The sequence below is a fragment of the Petromyzon marinus genome, chromosome 45, assembly GCF_048934315.1.
Source record: "Petromyzon marinus isolate PM22_M1 ecotype Great Lakes invasive population chromosome 45, UKy_Petmar_22M1.pri1.0, whole genome shotgun sequence".
Lineage (NCBI taxonomy): Eukaryota > Metazoa > Chordata > Hyperoartia > Petromyzontiformes > Petromyzontidae > Petromyzon > Petromyzon marinus.
In genome coordinates this window covers 10,865,588-10,883,161 of record NC_133711.1, presented here as the reverse complement: position 1 = coordinate 10,883,161, position 17,574 = coordinate 10,865,588, and the positions used below count along the sequence as shown (strand labels likewise).

Here is a 17,574-nt window from a genome sequence, read left to right as displayed (position 1 = left end):
AACAGGGAGTGGGTCTTCTTCTGAACAAAAGAATGAAGGGGGTGTGGGAGCTTGGCGGTGAGGTGTGGGAAGACATGGGCCAGATTAGCTCAATAACAACGGTTGGAGTTTGCTCGATTTTTGTGCAGCCCATGGGCTTGTAATTACCAACACACTGTTCCGGCATCGGCGCGTCCACACAACATCGTGGATGCATGCCGGGTCCAAGCAAGAAAATCTGCTGGACTACATAGTGATGGAACAGCGGATGTGGGCCCATGTCCCTGACACCAGGACCTACCGTGGAGCTGATCTGCCCACTGACTATCGACTTGTAATCTGTAAGATGCGTCTGCCATTTCCCCACTCCAGTGGTGGGTGTACACCCAGGACCCCATTCAAACCCATAGTGGCATGGCCTCAGCTAGCTGATGAAAGTTGCAAGCGAGAATTTCATCATCGCTTGTGGCTGGAGTTGGCATCGTCCCCCACTCCTCCTGATGTCGAGGGGAAATGGGCGAGGTTTAGGACTGTGGCTCATGCAGCTGCAATGGCTGCTTTGGGTATACAGTCCAGACCTCCTCAGAGACCCTGGCTAACAGAGGAGGTGTTCAGGCTGGCTGAGAAAAAGCGACAGGCCCACTCTAATCGTCTGAAGCATCCCACGTCAGAGAATGAGGAGCCGTGAGGCGCTGCAAGGATGAGGCGCTGCTGCTGAACCTGGAGCTATCCACTAAGCACCTGCCTGGATATTTTGTACCATCGGACACTCCACCCCCACAACACCCAATTGGTGATAGGGCAGTTGTGGATAGAGTGGAGAGTTTCCCCATACCTGGGCAGTGTGCTCATGACCAGCTCTGGTTTGATAGCAGAGGTCTCACTCCGAATCAGTTGAGCGGCATTATCTTTTCATTGGTTGCGTAACACTGTGTGGAAGCTACCTGGTCTGTCACTCCGCACGAAGCTTCAGGTCTTCTGGGCCACAGTCATTCCCTCCCTTCTCTACGCTTACGAAACGTGGACCCCCCTAATGGAACATCTTCGCTGGTTAGAAACATTTAGGCTGGCCTGCCTACGATCCGTCCTGGGTTTAACCAGGCTGGATTGTGTGAGGAGCTCACATATCCTTGAAAGTTGTGTACAAAGTCCCGTCGGTGAGCTCCTCCGGCAGGCAAGGCTGCATTGGCTGGGTGATGTAGCCCGCATGCCCAGCTACCGCATGCCTAAACAGCTTTTGTTCGGCCGGATCGAGGGGGCTAAACGGGCGCGGCACGGGCTAGAGAAGAGATGGAGTGATGTGTTACAGGAGGACGTGGAGCTGAGTAGACTTGCCGATGACTGGTACCAGCGGTGTTAAGATCGGCCTCTGTGGAGGAGGCTCCTGAAGGACGCTACTGGGCAGTTGGAGGCAGTCGCCCTCCAACAACAACAACAGAGGGCGGAGGAGCGACGCTCACAACAACGAGCGGAGCGCCGGGTGGCTAAAGCACAGCAGGTTGGCACAGTAGGGGGCACAGGTGGTGCATCAGCCAGTCATCTCAGTCATCTCAGTCAGTCGACCCGTGGCACCTGGGTCTGCCCCGTGACCTCCTGCCAGCGGGCGTTCGACACTTCACGTGGCCTCAAGGTGCACATGGCCTGGCACAAGCGTCGTGGTGACGTCACCGCCACATAGTGGCGAATGGCGGTTGTTGTTGTTGTGTTCAGGTGTATTGTGTGTGTTCAGCCGTTTGTGTTCAGGTGAACGTATAGCGCGCTGCGCTTCGAACCCTGTGACCCGACTTAAGATTCCCGCTCACGGCCAAGACAAGTGGCGATTATCTGAACCTAGCCCTGGGCCTCCCCGAGGTCGACTCAGCCTCAAATGAGTACCTGGCAAGATGCATAAACATCGCCATTGGGGAGACAAAGGCGGCCGGGCGTTGGTGCTGGCCACCCATCCCCTCGTGCGCCGTGCCCGCTTTCGTAGGTGCTCGCGCTAACAGCACTTGCCCCTACAGCCTGCCAAGGCTACACGGTGGGGGAGGAGGAGGGAGTGAAAGTCGCTCACTGCAGTCCGGAGCGCAGTGCTCCCAGCGTCGTGCGGAACAGCTGCGGCTGAGCAGCGCGAGGGGGCGTGGCCGGGGGTGCGGAGCCGGGGGAGCCAATCCCGCGGCGCGCGCGCTCCGGGGAGCGACACGAGGACACGCGGGACCTGGGACACGGGGGGGGGGACACGGGGGGGGGGGACACGGGGGGGGGGGGGGGGGACACGGGGGGGGGGGGGACACGGGGGGGGGGGGGACACGGGGGGGGGGGGGACACGGGGGGGGGGACACGGGGGGGGGGGGACACGGGGGGGGGGGACACGGGGGGGGGGGGACACGGGGGGGGGGACACGGGGGGGGGGGGGGACACGGGGGGGGGGACACGGGGGGGGGGACACGGGGGGGGGGGACAAGGGGGGGGGGGACACGGGGGGGGGGGACACGGGGGGGGGGGGGACACGGGGGGGGGGGCACGGGGGGGGGACACGGGGGGGGGCACGGGGGGGGGACACGGGGGGGGGGGCACACGGGGGGGGGGGGCACGGGGGGAGGGGACACGGGGGGGGGCACGGGGGGGGGGGACACGGGGGGGGACACGGGGGGGGGGACACGGGGGGGGGGGACACGGGGGGGGGGACACGGGGGGGGGGGGACAGAGAAACAATGGGCACAAAGTCGGGCAACGGAGCCAGAGGCTGGGTCCAGAGACAAAGGAGACGAGGGTGGGACAAAGGCGGAGACAGATGTAGACAAGGGGGTGCACCCCCAGGGACACGGCGAGACACGGGGACACATCGGTGATTTACATAGACAAAGGAGACGCACAGGCGCAGACTTCCTCCCCGCCACCCCGAACATCTGCGTGGTTATTGAGGAGCCTGAGGCTCCCGTCACAGGCCCGGAATGTTATCTTTATTTCTGAACACATTTCACTTGAGCGGGGGGGGGCTCGAGGTGACGGCGCTGGGCTCCACTCCGCCGCCGCTCCGCTCGACAACCCGGGCCTGGGAGTCTAACAGGGGCCTGGGAGTTTAACCCGGGCCTGGGAGTCCAACACGGGCATGGGAGTCTAACCCGGGCCTGGGAGTCTAACACGGGCCTGGGAGTCTAACACGGGCCTGGGAGTCTAACCCGGGCCTGGGAGTCTAACACGGGACTGGGAGTCCAACACGGGCCTGGGAGTCTAACACGGGCCTGGGAGTCTAACCCGGGCCTGGGAGTCTAACACGGGCCTGGGAGTCTAACCCGGGACTGGGAGTCCAACACGGGCCTGGGAGTCTAACACGGGCCTGGGAGTCTAACACGGGCCTGGGAGTCTAACACGGGCCTGGGAGTCCAACCCGGGCCTGGGAGTCCAACCCGGGCCTGGGAGTCTAACACGGGACTGGGAGTCTAACCCGGGACTGGGAGTCCAACCCGGGCCTGGGAGTCCAACCCGGGCCTGGGAGTCTAACACGGGACTGGGAGTCTAACACGGGCCTGGGAGTCCAACCCGGGCCTGGGAGTCTAACACGGGCCTGGGAGTCTAACACGGGCCTGGGAGTCTAACACGGGCCTGGGAGTCCAACACGGGCCTGGGAGTCCAACACGGGCCTGGGAGTCCAACACGGGACTGGGAGTCTAACCCGGGGACGCAGCTGCGTCGCGGTTTCCGCTGCAGGCGATGCAATCTCACAGATCGACAAACCACACGGGCGCAGGCTGCGGCCATGAGCCCAGAGTGAGACAACCTCGACAGCCAGGAGAGGAGGGGGGGTGAAGGAGGGGGGGGGTCTCACCTGCCCGTGGAGTCCTGCTGACCCCTGAACCCATGGAAGGATCGACTCCTCGTCACCGCGGGGTGCAGCTTGGTTTGACCCCCAAGGGGCATGGTGACCTGGGGTGGTGTGGTAGGAAGAGAGGCCACACCCTTACTCACTTCCTCCTTGCGACAGCCTCACCCAGCGCCCCTCCCTGACGCCACCCTCCTGATGTCCCCATCCTCGCTGAGTTTGTCTGCCTCAACGTCCCAGCAGCCTCCCAATCTTCCCCGTCACCCACTCACCCAGTCTCCCTCCCTCCCCGCCTGCCAGGTCGCCTCTGAAAAATAAGTTAATAGCTAAGTGGGATTTGCCTGGTAGGATGGGGATGGTTTAGCTTCATTTGTTTGTGTTTGGCTGATTTGTTTATTAAGCTTGCTTGTACTTTGCACTACTATTGTGTGTTTGTACTGTTTGTGTTATCACGTTCTTACCCCCCCCCCCTCACTGTCCGGACATCTGTGAAAAAGAGCTTGATAGCTCATGGGATTCCTCCAGTATGAATAAACACCCTAAGTGTTAGTTGAAGCCGCCACCCAGACATGAGCGTGGTGATCGAGACCCGACGCGAGTTTTATTTATTTTTCTCCCTGCACGAACCTCGCACGCTCGCAACACGCAAGCACTGCCACAAACACCACCACCACCCAACACCACCACCACCCCCCACCACCACCCCCCCACCCCCCCCACCCCCCACCACCACCCACCACCACCCCCACCACCCCCACCACCACCACCACCCCCACCACCACCACCCCCCACCACCACCACCCCCCACCACCCACCACCACCACCCCCACCACCACCACCACCCCCACCACCACCACCCCCACCACTACCACCACCCCCCACCACCACCCCCCACCACCACCACCACCACTCTCCGGTCTCGTGGAAATAAATCTGCCGAGCCGCCCAGACGCAGGAAAGCGATGATTCCCATCTACAGCCGCCTGAGCGTGACTCAATGGGCCCCCACCCCGGCTCAAGTTGAGACGCGGCGGGCCACTCCGGGCTTCTGGCTTCTGGCTTCGTCAGCGGCAGGACGCCGGCAACAACCACAGGGCGCCACCTCCACTCGCCCTCTGGCCTGCGCCGTGCCGCGCGAACTCCCTACTCAGTCCACGGACTCGGAATGCCGCGGCAAACGACCACGGTGCCAATTTCAGACTCTCAGGACGCGGCGCTTGGGATTCAGGAAAAACGGTTACCGGTTTATGGGATAACGGTTTAACTTCACTCAGGATGGAGGAGGGAATATGGAGGGGGAAGGGAGATGAGTGAGGGGGGGGGGGCGTTGCCTACTCTGCACCAGCAGTGGTTCAATCGAGCCGCCACATTCACTCTGCCGAATGGAGACAGCGAACGTTGAAGCTGGCCCAGAGTTTTGCTTGTGCTCGACAAATTGCTGCTGATTTCATGCACTCCCAGAAGGCCACGTCGACTGACGAGACGTGCAAAGACAATGCTTGACTTCTGTCCGTGAAGGCGGGGAGGCATAACGTGCCCAGCTGGCTTGCCTTGCGCTGCCGCCTGCCCTCTGTGCTCCAAAGCGCATCGTACCCCGACTCCCGCGAGTGACATCGACGATGCCATCATCACCCTACCTTGTGGTTTAGGGTGAGCACCCACGCTCTATTCCACCCGCTCGTAATCGTCAAGTCGGCGTGTGCGGCAGGGTGGCGCTGGAGAGGTCACACCCGTGTCTCACCCAACCCCGGGTGGAGTCTCTAGGCTTCTCCCCCCCCTCCCTCACTTTTGTGGACGGGGTTTTATCCTCCAGATTCTCCGGGGGTTTTCCCCCCGCGGGCCGCAATAACACCGTACAACGTAACAACTGGAATCGGCCAAAAAAAAAACATCGCAAGGCTGACAGGCGAAACAACAAAAATCACCCGCATATTTATAACTCGATTGGGATAACGCTGCACCAGCAACATTGACACATCGCACCCAGCTACTAGGGAGAGAGAGAGAGACCCAAGTGAGACTTCCCCGAGGGCACGAGCACAACCGTCGGTGAAACTGCCGAGGGAGCGAGAGACGAAGCGCGCGGAGCTGGGGGCTGGGTGGCGTTGGAAGTCACGGAGTGGTTTATTTTACTTTCCCCGGGAAAGAAAAATAAATCTTCCAATTAGTTCAGTGGACACTTCCGGCGCGGTAGCGACCACGCATCGTGCGCGTGGTCGCCTCTGTGATGTGTACAGAAGGAACGCGCCAACTAACAGTCGGCTCGGTTGTTCGGCACTTTGCTTCGTTAAACGCGTCGGGTTTTTTTTGTTTGTTAATACAAGAAATGTGACGGAGTCGATCATCGATCATCCAGCGGCTACGCGGTGGTTGGGGAAGGGGCGGGCACCGGATTTTCAAAATAATTATTTAGTCACTGACCATTTAATTACCGACTAAATAAATAAATCACTATTTAACATGGCTAACTTTTTGCACATTTTTGCATAATGTTATGTTTTTAGGTGTTCTGCGTATGTGTTTTGGTTTTAAATGTGTTTTGCTCTGTGAAATTGGCATAAATACAATATACAAATATTCCCTGAGACTCTGTATGGGGGCTATGTAAGCGTAGATCTTAACCCATATGGTTTACCTTTACAGGTAACCCATATAGGTTACCTGTACAGGTAAACCATATGGTTTACCTGTACAGGGAAATTGAGTTTTCACATCCATACAGCTGTTTCAATACGAGTCAAAAAATGTCTTTGTCTTTCTCCCTTGTGATGGGACTTTGTAGGATGAATGTTGAGATTTATAAGGGGCACGGGGTGACCAGTAAGGTCTGCATTGATCTGTAATAAGGTAGGCAGCACTGATAAGGGATTGACAGGTAGTAACTAGGTTCTGGTGGCAACAGCCATCATGGGTGTTTGACGATCACTGGGTCACAGCCTTTGGAGCAGTTTTGCCGGTTTCGTCGGATAATCGATGATCAATTGTCATACTTGCCAACCCCTTATCAGTGCTCACCTTATTACAGACCAATTCAGACCTGATTAGTCATCCCGTGACCTTATAAATCTCAACGTTCATTCTACAAAGTCCCATCACAAGGGGAAAAACACAAACAAATAGACAAACTATGTTTTGTTGCCCGTATTGAAACGGCTATGCGCCGTCTGGACCTCAAAACTCAATTTCCCTGCACAAGAATACTGGTAAACCATATGGGTTGACAGCTATGAATTGTATTTATGTTTGTGCCACGATAATTATCATCATTATTAAAAGCTGAGTACAGAACGCGATTACGGGGAAATCACCACCACCACCACGCTTCGTGCTGACAGCAATTGGCGACCACGCGTGGAACCACGCGACCCGCTGCAACAAATGGTGGCTTCAAGATCCGATTTCTATAAATAGGGCTATTATTCAGGCGTGCATCGTTTCGTTGAACGCAAGCAAAACTCCGGAGCAGCTGTGTGTAACAACGTCAGGCTAAGTGTTGTGTTCGGTGATGTTGCAGAAGCTCGCGACTCTTTTTCAAGAAGGCGCCCCTGGTGGTGTGAGATCGCGCCCCTCTTGATGGGTCCTTGTTACACCAGTCTCAAAACAAATGTCCCATGGTGGAGCTGCTCACCCCGAGCTATAAAATGCCCTGATGGTGCATTGCCCTTGCACTGTTCGCCGTTTGGCGGCGTTCTCTGGTCTGACACTTGCTACAAAATCCCGGCGACCCGAATTCGATTCCCGATCACGGCCAACGCCAGTGACGATTATCCGAACAGGTCTTGGGCCTCCCCTATGTCGACTCAGCCTCAAATGAGTAGCTGGGTGCGATGTGTAAAAAAAACATCGTCGCCCGGGAGACGAAGGCGGCCGGGCGGTGGTGTTTGACCACCCACCCCCTCGTGTGCCCTGCCGGCCTTCATAGGCGCTGCTCGCTAACAGCACTTGCCCCTACAATCTGTGAAGGCTACTCCGGGACGGGGGATCTTTGTCTCACCTTGTGAGAGAGGCGTGGGAGGAGAGGCGCTGGGGCGACTCGATCGGCGCTGACTGCGAAAGAGAAGGGGGACTCCAAGACTCTGGAACCAAACCCCAACAGCGTGACCGCGCCCCGTCCGGCCACAATTCCCCACCCCCCCACCCCCTCACTCCCTCCCGCCGCACCCCCCTCGCCATGCGGTCAGCGCTCGGCGTTGCGAGTGAACGCCGCCACGCCTGCACAAAGCCCCCCCCCTCCCCACGTGTAGCCTGTACAGCAGACTGTTGGGGTAAGTGGAGTTTGCGAGCACCTATAAAGGCCAGCACGGCGCACACACGGACACACCACGCAAACAACAATCGCCACTCCGTGGCGGCGATGTCACCACGACGCTTGTGCCAGGCTTGGTGCACTTTGAGGCCACGTGAAGTGTCAAAGGCTCGCTGGCAGGAGGTCACGGGACAGACCCAGGTGTCATGGGTCGACTGACTGAGATGACTGGGTGATGCACCACCTTTGCCCCCCACTGTGCCAGCTCGCTGTGTTTCAGACGCCGAGCGCTCCGCTCGTTGTGAGCATCGCTCCTCTGGCCCTCCGTTATTGGAGGGCGACTGTCTCCAAATGCCCAATTGCTTATCTTCTCTCGCCTGTTCTGCGCCCGTTTAGCCTCCCCTATACCGTCAAACAAAAGCTGTTTAAGCATGCGGTGGATAGGCATGCTAGCTACATGCCCCAGCTAATGCAGCCTCGATTGCAGGAGGAACTCACCGATGGGACTGTATCCAGATCTTTCAAGGATCTGTGAGCTTCTCACACAATCCAGCCTGGTTAAACCCAGGATGGATCGTAGGTAGGCAAGCCTTAATGTTTCTAACCGGCGCAGATGTTCCCTTAGGGGAGATCCGCGTTCCGCAAGCATAGAGAGGCGAGGGCATGACTGCGGAGAGTCGGACCAGCTAGCTTCCACAGAGCCTTACGCAGTCGATGAAAAGATTCTGCCGCCAGACTGATTCGGAGTGAGACCTCTGCCATCAAACTGGAGCTGGTCAAAAGCACACTTCCCATGTATAGAAACCTCTCCAGTCTCCACAACTGCACCATCACCAATGGAGAGTGAGGGAGTTGGAGTGTTTGATGTCACAACATACCCAGGCAGGTGCCTAGTTTTGGTGGGGCTGATGGTAAGGCCCCACCCCTTAGTGGCACACTCCAGCTTCAGCATCAGCGCCTCCAACTCCTTCTCTGAGTGACCAACAATCACCAGATCATCAGCAATCACCAGATCATCAGCAATCACTAGGTAATCAGTATACATAACATGGCTGACCACGAGTGAGGGAAGGCGCTGGGTTTGGGTGGCCATCATCATCAACCATGATCAATCAACTGCTGGATGATGATGGCCTCCTAAACCCAGCGCCATCTCTCACCTGTCCTGAAATGTAACAATCTTCCCTTTTGCATTGTAATTTCCCAGCATGCATTTGTAACTACTCTCGGAGGCACGAACTGTAGAGGGTTTCTTTATTTCAACTTAGTCGCTTCACAGCGATGACTTCAAGACAGCGACGATGCGAAGACAGCTCCCGGACTGCGACGACCCCGATTTCCACAGTAGCCCGAACCTCGCTCCTCGCCCCCTTTTTATCCTTGGCGTGGCCATGCCTCCATCCCTGGCCACGCCCTTACTTCTTGAACTCTCCTGGAGGTTCCAGATCGTTCCCTTCTCTGTCACCTAGCCTGTTATTTCTGCTTGTGACCGCTAGCCTTCTAGATTGTCTTCACACCTGTAATTACCACTCGTGACCGCTAGACCATGCATTGTCTTTACACACGCACTGCCTCTACACGTGCATTGCCTTTACACACTAACTGTCTTTACACATGTACTCCCAGAATGTTCCTCTTTTGGTGCCACTCCGTTGTGAGTCCTGACCATTGGCCATCATCCCGTCTTAGCCACAAAGCGTCCTGCCCAAGGCCCACTGGAATTTTAACAGTCGCGATGATGAGTTTAACTCTTTCAATCGCAATACTATTCTTGCCTATAGTGGCAAACATGTTCAGGAGCTTAATGGCAATGCCGAGGTCTGCTGGCTACGACGAGAGGGCTTTGCTGTTCCTCCTCCGTTGAAGGAGCGCAGACGGCAGTGGTTTACCATATGGGCCATAGCTTGAGTTGCATGGCCACGATCGCACTCCATGTGGCTTGTGTCTTTTTAATTTCTTTTCAATTTGGGAAGATGTGTGCATCGGTCTGTAGATGTTCTGGCGAGGTTTATGGTTCACACCACCAGTGTCTTGGAGGATGTTTGGGTCTGAAATGATGTGTTCATTCTTGGACGTCCAAGTTGTGCTATTCTGTTCACCAGCGTTCCACCAGATCTGGGTGAGATTCTAGGCTGGTGGCAGCAGGTCAACCACATAATGTTTGCCATCGTGATTTGGCCTTGTTGCTCCCAAACGCCGAATTGCCAGAATACGCGACTTTAAAGTGCAGTACAATGCTTCCGTGCGTGAACATTGTCCCATTTTTGTTGAGTCCAAAGGTGCCAACTCTGAGCTGCCCTTACGATGACTCCACAAGGGTTATTTCTCGATTTGAAATGTTATATATATATTTTTTAAACAAGGAACCGTTCAAACATCCTGTAAACAATCAAATTCATTTAAATAATCTTGTTTGCTTCGTCTGAACTCACGATTGAGAGTCTGGCAAAGATACGAGCCTGCGGGTTAAACAGCGGTCCCCTCCATTTCTCGGTCACGCCGCTCGCTTACGCTCCCCCACAGGGTGATATCTCGACTCCGCAGCCGCCACCACCATCCTCTCTTCCTCCCCCCAGCTTGACCACAGCCCCTGCCGCGCCCTGCGCAGCAGATGGGGTCCATAGCCACGAAAGAGGAACCGCGACCGTGGGAACCGAGCGCTCGCCGTCCTCGCGGTCCATGCGTCTCACGTGGCACGGCGGAGGTCGCTCTGGCGAAACTCGCGCGGGTTTTGTAAGCGCCCGGTTACTGGAAACACGTGGAAAGAACTGGGGGCTAGTGACTTGAGTGAGTGAGAGAGAGAGAGAGAGAAAAGAGGGGAATTTAATTATCAGACCATGAGCGTCGCTTAAGAAGTGCAGTGACGTTGGACGGAAGCAGGAGGCACCGTGGGAGAGGGCTGCGACCCCTCCCCGTGACCGCATCCGAATTTCAAAAAAGTCAAATTTTAGGTGAATGATGTTTAGGGCACCATAGAGCCGGTGGTGGAAATTCCACGCCCTTGTGGTGCTGTCGAATTTCTCCATAGCACGCAGGGCAACCACTGTTGGCTTGCCCAAAAAAAGCGATTCTCGTTGTATGGGTCCCGGAAGGAGGGATGATGTCCCGAGTTAACCTCCCAATCAGGATTTGAACTCATGACCTTCCAATTGCGAACCGCTCGGTCTGCCGCTGAGCCAAGCAGACAGGGGGTCGGAACCGCTCCGGAGTTTGTGCTTGCGTTCAACCATTGCTGGTGAAATGATGCGCTCCCGAGAAGGCCGTGTGGCTGATGGGATGTATGAAAATAACAAAACATGATTTTGTTGCGTAGAGGGAGAGACGTGGGAATGAGGAGGGGGATTTTCTGACAGCTCAACGATTGTAGCGTCTCGAGCCTGGGCAACAACCGCCAGAACGCAACGACAATGGAGACATCAAAATCAATTACCCGACATGCGCCTGATCTTGAAACGCGAGCAGGGTTGGACAAGCGGTTGTTGGGTGGTTGGGCCACCATGCATAACAGGTGCTATAGGCTTTCCGGGGGACTGTGTGGTGGGCAGCAGAGGGCAATGCAGCAATATCAATGGTTGTACCGTACTGATGAATCAGCTGTGACCAGCATGGTGAAGTTGGGTAAATTAAAGTCCCAACTCAGTTGTCAAACTGAATAAACACTCATAGACAACTACTGTATGCAGCCGCTCTGCAGCACCACTCGACAAAACCACTCCACTGCCGGCTCTCACCTGGTGTTTAACTCACCTGCTACTCTTTAGTTCTTTCGGTAAAGTCACGTAGGTAGAAAAATAAAACAAAAAATAATATATCACGACGTTTCGATCGCAACACAAGCGGTCGTCCTCAGGCGGAAAAAAATAATCCAGCAGTGCAACTGCTGAACCAGCGAGAGAGCTGTGACAACAAGACGTTATTTACGTGGCGATGGGCATTTCAATGTCTCCAGATTATTTGCTTGTCAGCTTCGATGTAGTCTCTCTGTTCACAAAGGTACGTGTACCTGACACCATAGCAATCATTCAAGACTTGGTCCAACAAGGACTGAATCCTGATGTACTAACTTTGGTGAGGCACTGCCTTACCAACACTACTTAAATTTCGATTTAAAGCTTTCGTGACTGCAGGGATTCATCTTCTTGGTTCTTTCGGTAAAGTCACCACGTAGAATGGAAATAAAATAAATAAAATAAAACATAATAAAATAAAATTCTCACAACGTTTCGGCCACAACACAAGTAGCCTTCTTCAGGTGAAGGAACACAACTGTCGGGACGACAGCGCTTCAATGAACACTGCCAAGCTTGGCAGTGTCTTTTAAGCTGGGTGGGAGGAGCAGAGCGCCTTGACAAAGGAGTTTACATTCAACAGAAGAATTTAGCATTGAAATAGCTGTATTAAAGTGTTGGATTAATGATAATCTCCCAGTTACATGCTAATTTCTGACTTTAACACCCTGCTAATCCAACCCTTTAACACAGCTATTTCAATGCTAAATTATTCTGTTGATATGAAGACTCCTTTGTCAAGGCGCTCTGCTCCTCCCACCCAGCTTAAAAGATGCTGCGAAGCTTAGCAGTGTTCATTGAAGCACTGTCGTCCCGACAGTTCTGTTCCTTCACCTGAAGAAGGCTACTTGTGTTGTGGCCGAAACGTCGTGAGAATTTTATTTTATGATGTTTTATTTGTATTATTTTATTTCCATTCTACGTGGTGACTTTACCGAAACAACCAAGAAGATGAACACTTACTTAATCTGGAATGGTACATTCTAAAAACAAAATGAAGGTACCCCTATGGGTTCTCCCTTATCACAAGTGGTAGCGAATGTTTTCATGGAGACATTTGAAACAGATGCCATCCTGACAGCCACCCTACGTCCTTCCCTGTGGAAGAGATATGTAGATGACATTTTCGTCATCTGGCCACATGGCCAGCCAGCACTGAACCATGTTTTCAACCACATCCATTCCATACACCCATCCATCAAATTCACCATGGAATTGAAAATGATTGCAAGCTACCATTCCTGGATGTTTTGATCTAGAAGAGGCCTGATGGCTCGTTGGGACATTCCATCTACAGGAAAAACACCCACACGGATTCTATCTAAGGCCTGACTCCCACCACCATCCGGCCCAGAAGAACTCCCTCATCAAAACACTACATCATAGGGCCCGCTGCATCTCCGACCAGCACCACCAAGCCAATGAACTGGAGCACGTACACCAAGCCCTCAAGATGAATGGATACTCAGTCCGCACAATCCGCAAAGCTGTAGCCCCAACCATTGGGAGACAACAATCTGACGACCCAATCAAAACCATCACCTTGCCATACATAGCAGATGTTACCAAAAATATTTCCAAAATCTTAAACAAACACAAGATCCAGGTCCGATTCAATACAGTACACAAAATCCGTGATTTGATCCCATCTGTGAAGGATGTCATTCCTGACATGCAATACCCTGGTGTCTACAAACTAAGTTGTGTTTGTGGCAGAAATTACATTGGGGAAACGAAACGACATGTCTCGGACCATGTTCGCGAACACAAGGCAGATTTGAAACACTGCAGAACAAATACCTCTGCAGTGGCTGATCATTGTTATAACGTAGTGGCCTCGCACGATATTGTTTTTTTCCGAGACCAAGGTACTCTGCAAAGCTTCGGGCTACTATCAAAGATTTGTCCATGAAGCCATCCAGATATATAAACACGGAGACAATTTCAACCGAGAAGATGGGTATAAGCTGAGCAATCATTGGAAGGACGTTATCAACCAAACAACGTCGTAACTTGCTGTGGTGCTCCCATTCTTCCCTGCCATTTGGCTGTTATCTCCGACTCTCTGAGTTGCATTGCCCTGTTAGGTGCCTCTGCATTAACGAGCTGGAGTCTCACTAACATGGCCACCTCTGCTCCCTTAGACTCGATGTACCGATGGTTCTGGCTGTGTGATGAGCTGTGTGTCTCACTGGCGCGACCACCGTTGCGGTGGTTCCCTTGCGTGGACGCGCTTGCCTCGCAGTGCAGTTGGCAGCGCCGCAGCTTGTGTTACACATAGACATGACATTAACTTGCTAATCACCCTAATCTCCCTGCCTAATCTCTCCCATCAACATAGTGCTAATCTCCCATTAACACTGCTGTTGTGTGCATATGCAGGGATGATTCTCTGATGCGGCAACAGAAGCTGATTTTTCATGGTAATCTCTCTCCAAAATCTCTCTTTCCCTAATCTCCCCCATTAACACAACTGGCGTGCGTGCGTCCAGGGATGAAATTCCTTTCCAGCTCAGACTCCGCTTGCTTGCCCATCGCCACATAAATAACCTCTTGTTGTTGTAACAGCTCTCTCGCTGGTTCAGCAGTTCCACTGCTGGATTATTTTTTTCCGCCTGAGGACGACCGCTTGTGTTGCGATCGAAACGTCGTGATGTATTATTTTTTGTTTTATTTTTCTACCTACTCGCCCAGTGTTTAACTCGCCCGGTGTTTAACTCGCCCGGTGTATAACTCGCCAAGTGTTTAACTCGCCCGGTGTTTAACTCGCCAGGTGTTTAACTCGCCAGGTGTTTAACTCGCCAGGTGTTTAACTGGCCAGGTGTTTAACTGGCCAGGTGTTTAACTCGCCCGGTGTTTAACTCGCCAGGTGTTTCACTCGCCAGGTGTTTAACTCGCCCGGTGTTTAACTCGCCAGGTGTTTAACTCGCCCGGTGTTTAACTCGCCCGGTGTTTAACTCGCCCGGTGTTTAACTCGCCAGGTGTTTAACTCGCCCGGTGTTTAACTCGCCCGGTGTTTAACTCGCCCGGTGTTTAACTCGCCCGGTGTTTAACTCGCCCGGTGTTTAACTCGCCCGGTGTTTAACTCGCCCGGTGTTTAAGTCGCCCGGTGTTTAAGTCGCCCGGTGTTTAACTCGCCCGGTGTTTAACTCGCCCGGTGTTTAACTCGCCCAGTGTTTAACTCGCCCGCTGTTTAACTCGCCCGCTGTTTAACTCGCCCGCTGTTTAACTCGCCAGGTGTTCAATGCAGCCTTTGGCTCCCAACTCCCGGGTGTTCCCGTGTCTCGCCGCTAGAGGCTGCTAGAGGCAAGTGCAGGCAGACAGCCTGATGAAGCTTGTAACTGCGTGAAACGTCGTACTCAGATTGTAAATGTTGTGGCTTTGCTCTCCAACACAACGGTGTGCTGTACTAGTAATGAATTAGCAAACCTTACTATTTGGCTGTGTCGGGTGGTGGCGGGTTTAACGACACATTTATACTTACCCGACCTAACCCAAACAAAGCTCTATTGTGGATGATATTGGGCGCGAAAGCCTCCTGCTTGTTAAACTGACACCATACGCATTGACAGTGTCGTCCCACATTCCACATCATCGGCCTCGGTCTCTCCACTGCTGGATGAAGCCCTCCCCCCTCCCCGAGCCTTCGCCATCCCCCACGGTGTCGCGGCGCGGCCCCTGTGCACGTCCGACGTCACGGTGGCTCCGCCCCCTCGGGAGGGCCCCGGCTCTCTCCGGCAGTGTTCCTCTCCTCGAGCCGCCGCTCCGTCACCGCCCTCGAGCGCCGTCCCCTCGTGAGCTGGCGACGCGTCCTGCCCCCAGCCCCACTCGCGTCTCCTCAACACCCCGGGACGGTGCCGTGGTGCCGCAGCAGCGAAGCCGCTCCGTCGGAGCCGTGCCTGCAACTGTGATGCCGCAGCAGCAGCGAGGCCGTCCTGCCGACGCCGTGGCCGCGACGCCGCCACCTCCGAGCGACGGGGCCGACGCTGCTCCTCCCTCACCACCCCCCACATGAACACACACACACACTACACACACACACACCCACATAGAGCCCCCACATGAACACACACACACTATACACAGACTACACACACCCCCACATAGAGGGAGGTCACCTGGCCGACAGGTTTTCACCCAGAAGCCCTCTCATGGGACCAAACTTCACGGTTTCCTGCGACCAGGGAATTTGGCGATCTCCCCCGAGGCTAACTCGCACCGCAGCGCCGTGACTTGGGTTGTAATCACGTGGTCACGACGGGGCTGCTGAGCCACCGTGGGTAGAAAACACCCACAACACACACGGGTCAGCAGGCACGTGGGGGGGGGGGGGGACAGAGTCACGAACGGCGGGAAAAACAAGGCCCGTCCTCTGATTGGTAGGACAAATGTGCTTGTTTAGAGGGTAAAAAGCGGACATCTGAGAGAGCACCGGCCCGGGGAGAGTGGTGGGAAATCCGAGCAACCTGATTGGCCGGGAAGGCCAGCGGATCAGCGCAGAACTCTCTTTGATGTAGGGAACAATAAAAGGCGAGAGAAGGTAGGGATAGGGGAGTTGCGTTCTTCTCAAGTCGGGGGATCGGAGTAGTCACCGTGCCAGCCACTGTAACGTCCATGAAACGAGTCTCTGCGCAGCCAGGCCCCGTTCCCAGCGAGCATTTCGTGCAGCCTCGCCTCTCCCCGGCTTCCCGCACACCCGAGCCGAACCGCGAGTACGCAGGAGAGAGTGGGTATTTAGGGTAAGATCCTAGGGAGCTTGATTCTAAGGGGACGAGGTAGATCGGGTTTTGACCATCGGGAGATAGGTTAGACCTGCTCTGCTGACTCATACTGATTCGGGTGATAGTAGCGCGTGGACACGCCGGGAATAAATCGCTAGTGATAAATAAACCTTGTTGTGTGGTTTCTGCGAGTGTGGAACGGGCGCATGGTGGTGTGAGTCCGCTCGTCGTGGTATGGGGATTTGCGCGCTGGTAACTCTGTGGAGGCGGCCATTCTGTGCACGCCCGCCCAGGATTCCTACGTCGTTATACCCTGTGTTTGCGCGCGAGTGTGTATTTACCCACGTGTTTGCACCCGCCCATGCGTGTAACTCGTGGTTAGCGTGTGCGTGTGGCGAGCGGTGGCGGACTCGCACAGGGGCACGTGAGGTTACTCATATGCTCTTGTGTTTAACGTGTGCATGTGGCGGTGGACTCGTACAGGGGCACGTGAGGTTACTCATGCGCCCTTGTGTTTAACGTGTGCGTGAGGTAGACGGGCGGCGTACACGCCAGATTATCCATACGGCCTTTGTTTAGCATGTGCCCGCGGTGAGCGACGGTGGACTCGCCTGGGTACACGTGGGATTATTCATACAGCCCTTTAAATAATTTCCGAGACAACCCCCCAATCGACTACGCGTGTGCGAGTGACGTCCCTGCCCTCTGACCCCCGAACCCCGTCTCGCGCGTGCGATTGGTGTATCGTACTAGTGACAAAAAAGGATGGGTCAACCCGGTTTTGCGTTGATTACCGCAAATTGAACGCGGTCACCCTCGGCGATGCCTTCCCCATACCCCGCATCGATGACACCTTTGACAGCCTCGCGGGGCGCGGCATTTTTCCACCCTCGATCTGGCGTCGGGTACTGGCAGGTGGAGATGGCGGAGGAGGACCGGCCCAAAACCGCATTCACCACCCCGATGGGACTATTTGAGTTTCGTGTACTCCCGTTCGGGCTCACCAACGCGCCCGCGACGTTCCAGCGGCTGATGGAG

General features: G+C 55.0%; 1 protein-coding gene across 1 annotated transcript in view; it reads right to left on the bottom strand.

Moving 5' to 3' along the window:
• The window catches only part of LOC116952137 (rho family-interacting cell polarization regulator 2-like), a 38,617-nt gene extending 30,731 nt beyond the window's left edge, over nucleotides 1–7,886 (bottom strand). The window contains exons 1-3 of the mRNA XM_076074095.1: nucleotides 7,776–7,886; nucleotides 3,788–3,885; nucleotides 2,033–2,176 (exon numbers count right to left, since the gene is read on the bottom strand). Of these exons, the coding sequence (XP_075930210.1) occupies nucleotides 2,033–2,176; nucleotides 3,788–3,879 (236 nt within the window). The 5' untranslated portion in view covers nucleotides 3,880–3,885; nucleotides 7,776–7,886. The remainder of the gene's footprint in view (nucleotides 1–2,032; nucleotides 2,177–3,787; nucleotides 3,886–7,775) is intronic.
• Nucleotides 7,887–17,574: the final 9,688 nt, after the last annotated feature.